Source organism: Lithobates pipiens, unplaced genomic scaffold (assembly GCF_037356315.1).
Source record: "Lithobates pipiens isolate NorthernLeopardFrog02 unplaced genomic scaffold, aLitPip1_a1.2 Scaffold_23, whole genome shotgun sequence".
NCBI classification, from domain to species: domain Eukaryota; kingdom Metazoa; phylum Chordata; class Amphibia; order Anura; family Ranidae; genus Lithobates; species Lithobates pipiens.
This window is the reverse complement of record NW_027507785.1, coordinates 313,036,034-313,052,347: the sequence shown is the minus strand read 5'-3', so window position 1 is coordinate 313,052,347 and position 16,314 is coordinate 313,036,034. Positions and strand designations below refer to the sequence as shown.

Here is a 16,314-nt window from a genome sequence, read left to right as displayed (position 1 = left end):
AAATGCCATTATTTTCTTCTCCAGGTTTGACCTTTCCCAGAAAACTGATTGGGACTATATGAGCGAGACTGGGGAGTTACAATGAAGAAAAGTCAAAGTGTAATGACTGTCACAGCAGAAGAGGTAATATTTTTTGTTTTACCAAAAACGTATACAAAATTCAAAATGTTTTTTTTTTTTTTTTTTTTTTTTTTTTTTACCAGGAATGCTACTATATACATACAGGGCTTTTTTTTGTCAAAGAATAGGTGCTGGAACTCAACCACGACCCCCCTAAACTCCCCCCCCACACACACCCTCCAAATCACATCAAATAGTGGGTGTGGTCAGATTTCACAAATAGTAGGAGGGTCTTAAAGGGGCATTAAATACCAGGATTGGATTACAGAGTGCAGAGTTCAGAGGGGTTACACAAAGACTGCAGAGCTGTCACTTGTAAACACAGAAACCGGACTTCTGTGTTTACAAGTGATTGTGGTGAGCAGGAGCACCAAAGGGTCTGAGCCAGAGGTGGTGGAACTGAGTTCCACCAAGTTCCACCTGAAAAAAAGCCCTGACTATCTATATCTATATCTATATATACATATATATATACTCACTGACCCCTTTATTAGGTGCACCTTGCTCGTACCGGGTTGGGCCCCATTTTTCCATCAGAACTGCCTTCATTCTCTGTGGCATAGATTCAACAAGGTGTTGGAAACATTCCTCAGAGATTTTGCTCCATAGTGACATGATAGCAGATTTCTCAGCTGCACATCCCAAAGGGGCTCTAGATTGAGATCTGGTGACTGTGGAGGCCATTGCAGTACAGTGACCTCATTGTCATGTTCAAGAAACCAGTGGTGAGATGATTGGAGCTTTGTGACATGGTGCATTATCCTGCTGGAAGGAGCCATCAGAAGATGGGGACACTGTAGTCATAAAGGGATGGACATGGTCAGCAACAATACTCAGGTAGGTCGTGGTGTTTAAACGATGCTCAATTGGTAATAAGGGGCCCAAAGTGTGCCAAGAAAATATCCCCCACACCATTACACCACCACCAGCCTGAACCGGTGATACAAGGCAGGATGGATTCATGCTTTCATGTTGTTTACACCAAATTCTGACCCGACCATCTGAATGTCGCAGCTGAAATCGAGACTCATCAGACCAGGCCACGTTTTTCCAATCTTCTATTATCCAATTTTGGTGAGCCTGTGCGAATTGTAGCCTCAGTTTCCTGTTCTTAGTAGACAGAAGTTTCACCCGATGTGGTCTTCTGCTGCTGCAGCCCATCTACTTCAAGGTTCGTTGTATTGTGTGTTCAGAGATGGTATTCTGCATACCTTGGTTGTAAAGACGGGTTATTTGAGTTACTGTTGCCTTTCTATCGTCTCAAACCAGTCTGCCTATTCTCCTCTGACATCAACAAGTCATTTTCCACACAACAGCTGCTCACTGGATATTTTCACTTGTTTGGACCCTTCTCTGTAAACCAGAGAGATGAATGTGCGTGGAAATCCCAGTAGATCAGCAGTTTTTGAAATTCTCAGACCAGTCCGTCTGTCACCAACAATCATGCCACGTTCAGAGTGGCTGATTAGCAATTTTTGTTACCAAGCTATTGAACAGTTGTTACCTATAAAGTGGCTGGTGACTGTATATATATATATATTTTGTAAATATTTTATTGTATCTTTTCTTGTGACAACACTGAAGAAATGACACTTTGCTACAATGTAAAGTAGTGAGTGTACAGCTTGTATAACAGTGTAAATTTGCTGTCCCCTCAAAATAATTCAACAAACAGCCATTAATATCTGGCAACAAAAGTGAGTACACCCCTAACCAAAACATTTCCAAATTGGGCCCAAAGTGTCAGTATTTTTTGTGGCCACCACTATTTTAACCCTCTTGGGCATGGAGGTCACCAGAACTTCACAGGTTGCCACTGGAGTCCTCTTCCACTCCTCCATGATGACATCACAGAGCTGGTGGATGTTAGAGACCCTGCACTCCTCCACCTTCTGTTTTGAGGATGCCCCGCAGATGCTCAATAGGGTTTAGGTCTGGAGACATTATTGGCCAGTCCATCACCTTTACCCTCAGCTTCTTTAGCAAGGCAGTGGTCATCTTGGAGGTGTGTTTGGGGTCGTTATCATGTTGGAATACTGCCCTGCAGCCCAGTCTCTGAAGGGAGGGGATCATGCTCTGCTTCAGTATGTCACAGTACATGTTGGCATTCATGGTTCCCTCAATGATCTGTAGCTCCCCAGTGCCGGCAGCACTCTTGCAGCCCCAGACCATGACACTCCCACCACCATGCTTGACTGTAGGCAACACACACTTGTCTTTGTCCTCCTCACCTGGTTGACCCCACACACGCTTGTCACCATCTGAACCAATTAAGTTTATCTTGGTCTCATCAGACCACAGGATATGGTTCCAGTAATCCATGTCCTTGGTCTGCTTGTCTTCAGAAAACTGTTTGCAGGCTTTCTTGTGCATCATCTTTAGAAGAGTCTTCCTTCTGGGATGACAGCCATGCAAACCAATTTGATGCAGTGTGCAGCGTATGGTCTGAGCACTGACAGGCTGACCCCCCCACCCCTTCAACCTCTGCAATAATGCTGGCAGCACTCATACATCTATTTCCCAAAGACAACCTCTGGATATGACGCTGAGCACGTGCACTCAACTTCTTTGGTCGACCATGTTGAGGCCTGTTCTGAGTGGAACCTGTCCTGTTAAACCGCTGCATGGTCTTGGCCACCGTGCTGCAGCTCAGTTTCAGGGTCTTGGCAATCTTCTTATAGCCTAGGCCATCTTTATGTAGAACAGCAATTTTTTTTTCAGATCCTCAGAGAGTTCTTTGCCATGAGGTGCCATGTTGAACTTTCAGTGACCAGTATGAGAGAGTGAGAGTGATATCTCCAAATTTAACACACCTGCTCCCCATTCACACCTGAGACCTTGTAAAACGAACAAGTCACATGACATCGGGGGAGGTAAAATGGCTAATTGGGCCCAATTTGGACATTTCCACTTAGGGGTGTACTCAGTTTTGTTGCCAGCGGTTTGTTTATACATTAATAGCTGTGTGTTGAGTTATTTTAAGGGAACAGCAAATTTACACTGTTATACAAGCTGTTACCCTTTTACCCGCCCTTACTATCAAATCATCAATATAATTTTTCAAATTTGTCCCTGTGTAAAAGTGAAAAACAATGTTTACTAGCCAATGGAGACCAGCTTTGTCTTTCTTGTAGAGAAAGTTCTCTCTACACTGCTCCTCTCCAGCACCACCATCTTTAATTCATGGCACATGGGCAAACACGCCAAAGGGATCTTTACCAGGTCTACAGACCCTAGCAGATCCCAAGCAAGACACACACGTCTTTGGTGCATTTGTGAATGTGCACAAGATCATATAATTTACGCATATCTACTATAGTGTGATTGCACCATCACAGCCAATCAACATGCTGCTGTGTTCCACGACTGCTTATACTTTCATATGGAGTGTACCTTCAATGTGTAAGTGCAAATCACACTCACAAATGTTGAATGATATTAATTGGCACAGAAACTCACAATCAATTTTTATGTCTCTATAGAACATACAAGAATTGTCAGAGTGCTTCCTCAGCAAATCCTACAGCTCCTATGGATATAATATTGGGATAGATCTGTGGAAAGGAAAGAGGTTTTGCCCCGGGACGCTGCAGTTGCCACCGTTACATCAACGGCAGGTGCGCAGAGCGAAGACCCCAGATTACATCCACCGACCAACAACCCTACCTTTGGTGCCGCCTCCGAGGATTGCTGTGACCCCAGTGGAGAGAGACTGGTAGGTGTTACATTCTAGGGGTATCGTTTGGATTCTGCACCTGTTCAACTCCCTACTGCCACCATAATGCAAATGTAATATTGTACTGTACAAATTTGTGAGATGTAGTTTTCATAGCTCTGGAAACGGTTTGAACAAATCAGATTGTTGCTGTACAATGCGTGTATGCGGTTAACTGCATCATAGAATAAAATTAGTGAGAATACACTATGTGATGGGGACACATAACCATCACACCTACAGTATATTAGCTTTGAGACAAATAAGCAGCCGCACACCAACAATGTTCCTCATAGTCACTCTTTATTGAGCCAGCACAACCCTCGACTACAGGTTAGACATGTGCGCCGTCAATAAATTTGTTCCGTTTCGCATTAGCCGTTAATTCGTATTTCGTAATTAGTGTCCGAAATTCAATTTGGATTCGTATGAAATACAATACAATTACGAACGTTTGTTATGATGAATTTATCATTATGAGGGACTCCCACCATCCCTGTGCTGTGCTCATTATGAAGGGCTCCCACCATCCCTGTGCTGTGCTCATTATGAAGGGCTCCCACCATCCCTGTGCTGTGCTCATTATGAGGGGCTCCCACCATCCCTGTGCTGTGCTCATTATGAGGAGCTCCCACCATCCCTGTGCTGTGCTCATTATGAAGGGCTCCCACCATCCCTGTGCTGTGCTGACTTCCTGGGTTTCATCATAACGAATGATCGTAATTAACGAAATGTCTTATTTTGTCCGATTCTGAATCTCCCATCGACTACCAGTACCAGTCTCTCCCACTCCCATATTAAAAAAGGTAATTTTCCCAACCCTCACTCAGCAGCAGAAGAAAACCTCTGATTGGTCAACAAAACACCAGTCATGTTTCCGTTGTAATGGAATTTGGATCCGAAATTCGTAAACGAAATTTCGTATTTCATACAAAATTCGGAAGCATAGCAATTCGTATTTCGGATCCTCCCGAATGTACGCATTTACGGAAATTCGTACAAATCTAATTGTACATGTCCACCACGGGTTGCTTCTCTTGTTTCACACTTATGGGCTTAGTCATAGAGATATAATACACCTAAAACTAAGCCCGTATGGATGAAATATGTCATAAAGGGACAGTCTGCTGGCTTGTGCCGGTTCAATAAAGACTTACCAGGAGTGACATTATTGGTGTGCAGCCACCTACTTGTCTCAATGCAGAGCGCCGATAGGCTCCCTTTGGCCAGCACCAGATGCACTTGCAGCAGGGACTGAAAAGGATTCATGAGGTCTGGACTGGTGCCTTGTCTTTGTATGTCTACCTATTACCTGGTTGGTTCCTAAACCATGGCTCTTAATAGGAAATGCACATGCTACCCCAGCAATGGGGGTCTCCCAATTAAAGTGGAAGTAAACCTTTCTATCGTTTTCAGTCAATGAAGCTGCCATCTTGGCCTCTAATGATTCTTCAACTGCCATAATGCTGCACATGTGATCAGTTATGAAACCAGTCATTGGATGGTTTGAAAGTTTGGTTGAGAGCACAACCAATGTGAAAGTTAGCATTTCCGGCATGCTGGGAATGTAAGTGTTTTTTGAAACTGAGTTTGCTATGACTTTAATGGTCATGGTTTAGGAATGGATGTCCAACACACTTGTGATGGTCAAGAAATGAGTGAAGGCTGGGTGGCCTTTATGGCTATAACAGCCCCCAGTCATCTAGGAAGACTTTTCACGACATTTTGTTGTGACTCTGTGGGAATTTGTGCCCATTCAGCCAAAAGAGCATTTGTGAGGTCAAGTACTGATGTTGAGCAAAACAACCTGGCTTGCTTGTGACATTCAAATTAATTTCAAAAGGGTTTGGTTGAGTTGAGGAAAGGGATCTGTACAGGCCACTCCAGTTCCACCACACCAAACTGGTAAATAATGGCTTCATGCATAGAGGCCCAGAAAAGGGCCTCCACCAAACTGTTACCACAAGGTTGGAAACACACAATTGTCTCAAATGTCTCTGTACGTTGTAGAGCTGCACAATTAATCGCCAAGAATCATTATCGCAATCTTGATTAAATTGTTTCACAATTCTTTCTATGCAAAGAATTCTCTCTGCTCTTCTGAAGCCACAGCCCTCAAAGGAAAGGAAGAGAAAAACTGGGCAGTTTACCAAGAATCAAAACATTCTTTATCAGTTGAACTTAAGTATAAATATTGTAACAATTTGTCAATGGAATAGACTTTGTGTGTAAGGCCGCGTACACACGGGCGGACTGTCTGACGGACTTGGTCCGCTGAAACGTGTTTCAGCGGACAATCCGCTCGCGTGTGGGCTTCAGCGGACTTTTTCGGCGGACAGTATGGCGGACTAAGTCTTTCGGAATTTCCGTAATATTGTCCGTCCAAACTTGGTTTCAGCGGACAGTCCGCTCGTGAGTAGGCTAGTTCGACGGACTAAGTATGGCGCATGCTCAGAAAGGATTTACACGGCGAAAGGTTGCATTGCAGTGTATTGGACGTCGTATTTCTAGTCCCGTCGTACGTGCTGTACACGTCATCGCGCAAGCTTTCGGCGGACTGTCTGTTCATCGTGTGTGGTCAAGTCCGTTCATTCGAAAGTAGGACGGACTGTCTGTCGGATTGTCTGACGGACTTAGTTGGGCAGACAGTCCGCCCGTGTGTACGCGGCCTAAGTGAAAAAAGTTTAACCACTTAAACACTAAACCTTTTTCTGACATTTGTTTCAAGTTAAAATCATTTTCTTTTGCTAGAAAATTACTTAGAACCCCCCCAAACATTATATTTATTTTTTTAGTAGACACCCTAGAGAATAAAATGGTTGTTGTTGCAATATTTTATGCCACACTGTATTCACTTAGCGGTCTTTCAAATGCAATTTAAAAAAAAAAAATACATTAATGAATTAAAAAAAAAAAACAAAAAAAAAAAAACTAACCAGTAAAGTTAGCCCATTTTTTTTTTTTTTTTGTATAATGTGAAATATTTTACGTTGCGAGAATCGTGATGTTTTTATTCTAAGCAAAAAAATTGTGATTCTCATTTTGGCCAGAATCGTGCAGCTCTAAGATGTTGTAGTAATAACAGTATCCTTCATTGGAAACACCTGAACGCAATCATTTGAAGGGATGACCACATACATTTGGACATATAGTGGATGTCTTTATTACTAACTTCCAATATTAAATATTTAATGACACCCAGTGTGTGTAATTTTTGTGTTTTAGCATAAACTCTTCATCCCTTTTATTAAAGAAGCAAGCCAATGTGCAATTCTCAAAGAGTAAGGATTTGTCCACAACCGTGGAGGTGGTGTGGTCATCTGTGGTCAAGGATGAGTGCCTGGATGGACCACTAAGATACCTAAACTTAAGTCTGTTTATGGTCACACTGGAAAGCTGTTGTATATAAAGTCTATGAGTTTGTTCCAGTGTCCCATGGTCAAGGCTTCTCACGATTGCCTGATGGGCTTTCTTGATCTATTGTTTTCCCTTTGAGACAAGTTCACATCTTCATCGCCTTCCTCCTGCTCTTTCCACAGCCACAAACATTCAAGTTGACACAATATTTAAAACATATAGGAATCAGTCTATTGAACACTACGTCCAACATAGACACATTGGAGAAAACAAAAACCAGGCAATATGTACTTTGTAGGTGTTGCGCTGAAGGACAAACGGGCTAAATACATACATTTACATTAAAATAAAATAGGAACGAAGATTGAATTTTGTTGAAAAAAAGTCTCTTGAAAGAACAGTGTGATTATTTAGGTTTTAGATCCTAGAAGACCTCCAGAAGAGGTGGGTTTATCCCTTGGAACTCGTTGAGGCACAACTGTATGAGGACCCCATATATATTATATATTGTGTAAAGCTGTGGCATATGTGATATGGGTAACTTGCTGTGGGGTCCAATACAATTAAGAGTATTTCTCAACACAATCCAATCTTCACTACTGTTTTTATGTTAATATATGCTTTTAACTGATACAAAATGAAGTTTACATAAAAGTGCTTAGCCTGTACATCCTTCAGCACCTTCAAAGTGCTTGTTTTTTGTTTTCTCCAAGTTGACACAATGCAAACATACCTACTCGTTCATCAGAATGGCCATTGGTTGGCTGCATTATGTCTGGAATTCGTAGTCTTCACTCTGTAGGTGCCATCACGTTCTTGTCTCTAAACTAAATTAAATAATTGTTTTTGTGAAGTATGAGTTGGCCTTATAGGAGCTGCAACAAGCAACACCCCAACCTTCTCCGCCTGTGATAGTTATGTTCAATATGCTTCTTATTTCATATCTACTTTTATGTGTTGATCGCATGTCAGAAGCAAAGAAGGGAAACAGATGGTGGAACTTCTGCTGGTGACTAAAGTTACGGCGTTTTTACGTATGTGTGGAATTACTCATATATACATAGCATGTAGCTTTTAAATAGGCCCTATTCTTTGGTACACACCAGAAGCACTTTGTTTTGTTTTTTCAAATTTGTCAAGTTCACTTTGACCAACAGTGTCCTTTGTTCATTTTGTAAAAATCTGAGCTTTCTGCTCCTGTGCATCGCCATCTTGTTTTTAGATTCGGTGTGTCTAGAGCTCTTCATCTTTTGATGCTCCTTTGTAATTCCATACACTCATCCAGGGTCTGTCCCTGTCACTTGCTGCTGCTCAGCAAAGCTCTGGAGCCACACGCCACTTCCAGTGAGTAAAATTAACTTTTTGTTCAACGTAAGCACAGGCACTTGATCCAGGATCTTCCTTCCAATGGGTTTCATCCTCTGCTGGGGCCTAGTCATTGAGCATAACCCTGGGCAGAGTGTCAGTGCTATGTACGGCTTCATAACATTGCTGAGTGGTATGTGGCAGGAACTGGGTCGCCATTATGGGGGAACAGCCAATACACATGTAGGGGGCCCAAGCATCCCAAGGGAACCGGGCCACAACCAACGAGTTGTTGCTGCTGTTTTGTAGCAAGTACAACTCGTTGGTATGGGCCAGGGCCCGAAACCAACTAAACCAAAAGCCATGGCTTTTATTTCTGGTGGAACAGACTGCAACACTATTCCAGCACCTCTGCCAGACACAGTGAGGGAGAAGCACTCTCTGTATGCGATTACTTTAGCAGGGCAGCTGCGGAGTGAGCCGATGCAGCTCACTTAGTTTCGGAAGCCACAGAGAGGGGAAGGCAGAATGATATATGCCTTTCCCTGCAAACCGGATGCCGGTTTGGGCGCCAGTGGCAGGTCAGCCATGTGGAAGAGCTGTTGCCTGCCTGACTGACTGCTTACCGTGGACTGGAGACAAGTTGTTAGAAATCACATTTTTGGTAAATTGATTGACAATGTTGCTGGATATAGGCCTGTGCTGTGACTTTTTCTTTGTTGGATTGGAATGTCTCTTTGCTGGATTGAGCTGTTTCTTTGCTATATGGGATGTCTCTTTGCTGAATATATGGGGATGTCTATGCTGGTTTGGGTCATCTCTTTGCTGAATATGTAGGGATGTCTCTGTTGAATTGGGCCGTCTCTTTGCTGAATACATGGGGATGTCTCTTTGCTGGATTTGGCTGTCTCTTTGCAGGATTGAGCTGTCTCTTTGCAGGATTGGGCTGTCTCTTTGCATAATATATTATGAGGATGTCAGATTCAGTGGGTCAGCCCGAGGGGTGGGCCAGGCTTAAAGCTGTGTAAGGGGCCCAAAAATTTCTGATGGCTGCCATGGGTAAGAACCAACCTTGGAGGTGTGAAACTGAAGTTTGGAGCTGAGAATCATGGGAAGTGTTTGGAGTGGTGCTTTCTTCTTGTGAAATGTGATATGGCTCATTGTGAGACTGTGAGGCGCCCAGTGATAATGATTACATAGTTGGGGGATTACTTTAGCAATAGACCGGAAGGATCTGACGCTCCTGGAAGTGTCAGATCGTTAAGACATTTGCAGAACTTTTCACTTCAAGGAGATGCGGCACACACAGGCAGCCCCATACATCAAATGCGGTTTTGGCCAACATTCTTTGAACTAAAAGGGAGGTAAGTTTAGCACACTATGCTGCCATACCCATATGGGACAACTACTTAATGTGCTTTTTGATAAAGGTGAACGTACACTTTAACGTACATATATTTTAATTAATGGTGTAATAGGATTTGCTCTAAATTGGATGGCCACATTCTAAAAGATGCATAGTTGGTAAGGTTAAATAAGAACAGCAGCCCATCTAATTCAACGTGCGTGTGTGTGTGTATATCTCTACCACGTTCCATATCCCTGTATGTTGTGTCAAATAGGATGCCCATCTAAGCCCTTGTACACACGGTCGGAAATTCCGACCACAAAATCCGTCTGATTTTTTCCGACGGATTTTGTCCGAAACTGGTGTTGCATACACACGGTCGGACAAAGTTGTCGGAAAATCCGATCGTTCGGAACGTGATGACGTTAGTTCGTTATGACGGGACTACGTTCAGGCTAGTAGCCAATAGCTTTTGTTCTCGTAATTTGATCTGAGCATGCGTGGCACTTTGTCCAATCGGAACTCTCTACAAACGATTGGACAAAGTCCAATCAGATCATGTTGTCGGAAAATTTTATATCCAGCTCTCAAACTTTGTTGGTTGGACATTCCGACGGAAAAAGTCCGATAGAGCCCACACACGGTCGGGTTATCCGACAACACGGTCCGATCGGACATTTTCCGTCGGAATGTCCGACCGTCTAAGCCCTTGTACACACGGTCGGAGATTCTGACAACCAAATCCGTCGGATTTTGTCCGACGGATTTTGTCCGAAACTGTTGCATACACACGGTCGGACAAAGTTGTCGGAAAATCTGATGTGATGACGTTATTTCGTTACGACAGGACTACGTTCAGGCTAGTAGCCAATAGCTTTGGTGTAGGAATTTGATCTGAGCATGCGTGGCACTTTGTCCAATCGGAATTCTTTACACATGATCGGAGTATGTCCGATCGGAGCATTTTGTCGGAAAATTTTACCGGCAAGTTGGAAAAGTTGGTCCGTCGGATACTCCGACGGAAACAGTCCGATGCAGACCATGGCCTTGTGTACAAAGGCTAAGAGTTATTTTTTTAAATAAGTGCCATTTCTCTCTGACACCACCAACTGTGGAAGGGAGTTCCACATCCTTACCACTCTAATGCCCTGTACACAAGGCCGGACATTCCGACGACAAAATCCGTCGGATCTTTTCCGATGGATTTTGGCCCAAATTTGTCTTGCATACACACGGTCGCACAAAGGAAAAACCTATCGTTCAGAACGAGGTGACGTAGAACATGTACGACGGAACTATAAAGAGGGCAGTAGCCAATAGCTTTTGTCTCATAATTTATTCTAAGCATGAAAGGTACTTTGTCCCTCGGAATTGTCTGCACACGATCGGAATTTAAACGATCGGATTTTGTTGTCGGAAAATTTTAGATCTAGCTCTCCAACATTGTGTGTCGTAGATTACGACGGAAAAAGTCAAATGGAGCCCCACACACGATCAGATTTTCTGACAACACAATCCGATGTGTACAGGGCATAACAGTAAAAGACTCATTAGGCAGTTTACGGTTGAACCGCATCTTGTCCAACTTCATTGAGTGGCCACATGTCTTCTTGAGTGACCTGAGCCTGAATAGTTTCCTGCCTACACTGAAATTACCATCAAGATATTTGTATATTGCTAACATATTCCCTCTCAAGTGTCAAGTTTAAAGCGGGCATTCCGCCGTTTTTTTTTTTTTTTAAAAAGCCAGCAGCTACAAATACTGCAGCTGCTGACTTTTAAAATAATGACACTTACCCGCCCAGCGCGCCCGCGGTGTCGGCACCCGAAGCCGATCTCTCGATCGTCTCTCGGGTGCTGCCGCCGCCATCTTGGGTATGGGAATCAGGAAGTGGAGCCTTGCAGCTTAATTTCCCGGTTCCCTACTGCGCATGCGCGAGTCGCGCTGCGCAATAAGGATGGTCCCCGCTGTCTCTGGGATCCGTGTGTTTCCCAGCAGGCATCGGGGGACCTTCGGAAAGGGGCGTAGATTCTGCGGAAAGGGGCGTAACTTCTGCAGAATCTACGCCGGAATTGGGTGCAGATATCTGTACTGTACAGGTACCTGCACCCCCCTCCCCCCTGAAAGGTGCCAATTGTGGCGCCGGAGGGGGGGAGGGTTCCAATGAGCGGAAGCTCCACTTTAGGGTGGACCTTCCGCTTTAATGCTTGTAGTCGTTCCTTATAACTGAGGTCCTCCAGTCCCCTTATTATATGTGTTGCCATTCTCTGGACTCTCTCCAGTTCCAGCACCTCCTTCCCGAGGACTGGTGACCAAAACTGGACGGAATACTCTAGATGTGGCCGAACCAGAGTTTTTTTTTGTTATAAAGTGGTAAAATTGTAGTTTTAACTCTTGAGTAAATTCCCCTTTTAATGCATGCTAATAGTCTGCTGGCCTTGCTTGCTGCATGATATTGCTCAGCCGGTGATCCACTAGACTCAAAATAATTCTCTCAATTTGTCCTGGATGAAAGAACCCAAGAAGATATTTTTCCTCTTGACTTTGCAATTCTGTTTTTGACCTGCAGACTCTTTTGTAACACTAGGGGGCAGCATTGGCCCTTATAATTTCCGCAGCACACAGTTGTCAGATAATCGTAGCGGTGCACTGAATCCCCTCCCATCCATTCTATGCGTTCCTAGGTGTTGGGTGTACTGAGGTCATTTTTATCATGGAGACCCGAGCATACATAGGGAGACCATTCAATCCCAATGATAAGAACGTCAGCCTCTGTGCTGCCAGCATTTTTGGCACGTCGCCGGTCTTATAATAACAGATAACCAGCGTCAGAGAGTCAGACCTGGATGAACAGCGGAGGAATAGTTCAGGAAATTGCAGATATCAATATGCACATTGTTCTTTATACATATGATCATTGGCCACAATCTGACCAGTATAATGATAAAGACCCATATTATGAGTCATAATGGTCATTTAAAGCAGTGGCTATCAACTTACAAGGTAAAGGGAGCCCCCATTGTCTCCAAAGGGCTGCAAAAAATATTTATTGCATGGCATTTTCCAGAAAACTGTCACAAATGGAACATTTTTTTGGAACAGCAAGAAAGCTGACTTTAAGGGTGCCATAACACATATATCATAAAAACATCCATTTGTATTATATTCCAACATTAACAATAGGTAAATACGGACAGATGTTAAAAACAAGCAAGGAATATCGTATACAAATTCTCATGTTGTTGACAAATGCTCTTCTCCCGACATGTTTCGCCAAACGACTTCTTCAGAAAACACAAAGCATTATATGCATTGTCACAACATCGATATTCAAGAGACTGACTAAACAGCCTTTCCAAGGAGTCACTAAGGTTCTTGCATAGAAGGAGCCAGCCCCATCAGTATTAGTAGACCATACAGGGAACAAATGGAGACCAGGAAGATCCCTCCATAAACGCAATATGATCTCAAGGTGTACTAATGTTCAGTAGATTGGTGAAGACATCATGGGAGAGAGGTAAAAAAATTAGGGAAACTTGACAATTTTAGGGGCCTATTTAGCGGACAAGCAAAGACACCACCAATGCAGGACAATAAACCTCCCAAGATCATGGATATGATCACAATAGGGATCCTCCAGCCCCCTGCAGACGCTGTCAGAGATGGAAGACTTGCTGGAGGAAATGGTCAGAAATCATTCTTCTGGAGTGGTTGGAGACTGAAGTCATGCTATAGGAGACAATCAGAGACTAGGGAGATGTTGCATGAAACCACTAGACAGTGATGGCCGCTTATACGGGGCGCAGGGGCAACGCCCCCCAGAGCCCGAGGCTCTAATTGGCTTCAAAATGGGTGGGCTCGGGGGAACAGAGCACTGCGCCCCAAGCCCACCCACTTGTGCGACATTAGTCAATTAATATTCCGGAAGCGGCTCCTAAGACCCGATTGGCCAGGAGGATAAGCTTCTGGATTGGCCGGTAGAAGAAACAGTGGGGAAGCCACCCAGGAAGCCACCGAGGAAGCTGCCGTAACCTGGATGTGGTAAATAATGCGGGAAAATCTGTCCCCACCCCCCCCCCCCAAAATATTATGCACCAGCCGCCACTGCCACTAGACTTGACTACTATTAAGGGCCCCTTTAAAAATCAGTGCTCTTTCTACTGACTGCTGGGGCCCAGGGGGCACACTTCCAACATCAAAGGGCCATGTGTGGCCCTCGGGCAGGGATTTAAAGGCTCATTCCACCCAAAACTGATATTTCCAAGCTGGAAGGATGCTGAAGTGGCTAACCACCTGATTTTTGGGGGCTCTGTTTGCTAGTTCTATGCACTTTTGTCTGAAACTTGATGTGGTCATTATTAGGAGTTCCCACCATCCCTGCTGAATTTTAGCACTGCTGCAGGGTTTGCAGGGATTGACGCCTTAAATGGCTCTTTAAAGTGGACCTGTCAGTTACTTGTCTCATGTCACATGTCTGATTGAATAAGTTCTTCTTATGTCATAATAATCTACTATATCATCTTTCTACCTATTCTTGAGCTGTAGCTAAAGACATTGCCCAGGCTGAGTTGATGTCATCTTCCTTCTGCAGGCAGGAGGAAGTGTTTCCTCAGTCTCCTCTTCCCCAGTGGAGAAAATAGGAAATCTAGCGCTGGGCCCGTAGGTTTATTCTACTTGTATTGCTATGTTAAGGTATTATTGTTGGTGTGAATGATCTGGTTCCCGGGCAGACGGCTTCTACACCCCAGAGGATCTCCACAGTCTCCTTGGCATATAGTGTGATGTAAAAAGAGTTGAAATTGAAGCGCCTCGCCACTGTAAAGAGGTCCAGATACAACTTTATTGCGTTAAAGGTCAGGGATACAGATCAAGAAATAACCAGCGCGTTTCGAGGGTCTACCAAACAAGCTGCTGATTAGGCTTGTGCTTTTAACTCACACTGGAATAAATACCGTTGTAGGTCTAGTTCATTACTGGTTTGTTCACTTTGTTGCAAGTCAAGTCCTGATGAAGGGGGCACGCAGACCCCCGAAACACTTTGGCTATTTCTTGATCTGTACCCCTGATCCTTAAAGTGGATGTAAACCCACTCTCATCCTTTCTAAACTACTGAAATATTGGTTATCTAAAAGGATATGCATGCCTCCTGCATGTATACTTATCTGTCAAATGTCTCCCCTCTGTCTGCTATGAGACCCGAAAAACTGCAGATTCTGTGGGTGGGTCTGTTGTCTGGAGATCGGTGGGTGGAGTTGTGATGGCAGTAGTCTCCCCGCCCACCTCTACACTCTCCTTATCAATATGCATTTTCTCCTGTGTATTTCTTACACTGAACTTCTGCTATGATCACTAACATCCAGTCAAAACCCCAAAAGTCCCCACATTACTTCAGCATGCCCAATCATGCTGAGGTGTGGAACAGCCAATCCTTGCAGAGCAGCAGAAGAAAGGAGTGGGGGGGGAGGGAAAAAAAAATAATGCATGTCTCTTAGGCTAGTGCACGAGATATGTAAATCACCTGTCACTCACAGCAAGGGGGGAGGATTTGACAAAGTTTTTTTTCTCTGTTTGTCAAGATTTATCTCACTGATCAATAAAAGAGGATTGCTCAGAGCTGGATTAACTCTTTGTGGTAAGACTGGGCTCAAATGATAGGAAATCTTATACTCTACATTATGACATCAACAAAACAAAGTTTTTGGGTTTACATCCACTTTAATGGAATAAAGTTGTATCTGGACCTCTTAGTAGGGTTGCCACCTGTCCAGGATTCACCCGGACAGTTCGGGTTTGGGTTCATGTGTCCAGGTTTCAGACTGTCTGAAACCCGGACACATTATTTAGACTGGACTATGGCTTTTCAGCAGAATTGCTGGCAGTGGTTGTCTCAGCTGAGAGTGTCTGTTACACTTTTTCACAGCCCCTAAAGCCAGCACTAACAAACCACCCACCCCACCCCCCCCCAAACACATACAGATGGGAGAGGAGAGAGGGCCCGACCCCCTACCCCTCTGTGTCTGCCCACACTCCAATCCCCGGCGCTGTGCCTCAGAAAAGGAAAGTGGGAGCCAGAAATTTGAAGTCCAGCAGCCTCAGATCCATCTGGTGCTGACTGCTAAGGGGTGAGTGGGCTCACCATCCATCCATCCATCCCTGTCTGTGACTGAAGTCTTCCCCCTTCTCTCTCTTGCCTTTGAGTAAGTACACTAAGGCAAATTAGGGTTCTCAGAGCACCCTTACATCAGAGTTCCCCTTTACACCAGCGGCTGTAGTGTTTCCCCTTACATCAGAGTCCTCTTCCTACATCAGAATTCTCAGTGTTCACCCTTAAATCAGGGTTCCCAGTGCATCCCTTATGTTAGAAGCCCCAGAGGTCTCCCTTACGTCAGAGTCTGCAGAGTCCTCCCTTACAGTGAAAAGGAACTCTGCGAGTTCAGAGGTAAAAGGGGAACTCTGTGGACTCTGATG

General features: G+C 44.2%; 1 protein-coding gene and 1 long non-coding RNA gene across 2 annotated transcripts in view; one reads left to right on the top strand and one right to left on the bottom strand.

Annotated features, from left to right (window-relative positions):
- Positions 1-16,314, top strand: part of PDE4B (phosphodiesterase 4B) — a 622,771-nt gene that overhangs the window by 131,712 nt on the left and 474,745 nt on the right. Inside the window, exons 2-3 of the mRNA XM_077450534.1 lie at positions 25-123; positions 3,603-3,835. Coding sequence (XP_077306660.1) covers positions 82-123; positions 3,603-3,835 — 275 coding nt within the window. The 5' untranslated portion in view covers positions 25-81. The remainder of the gene's footprint in view (positions 1-24; positions 124-3,602; positions 3,836-16,314) is intronic.
- LOC143926625 (uncharacterized) overlaps positions 1-16,314 on the bottom strand; it is a 128,260-nt gene that overhangs the window by 22,595 nt on the left and 89,351 nt on the right. The gene's annotated exons all lie outside the window — the stretch shown is intronic.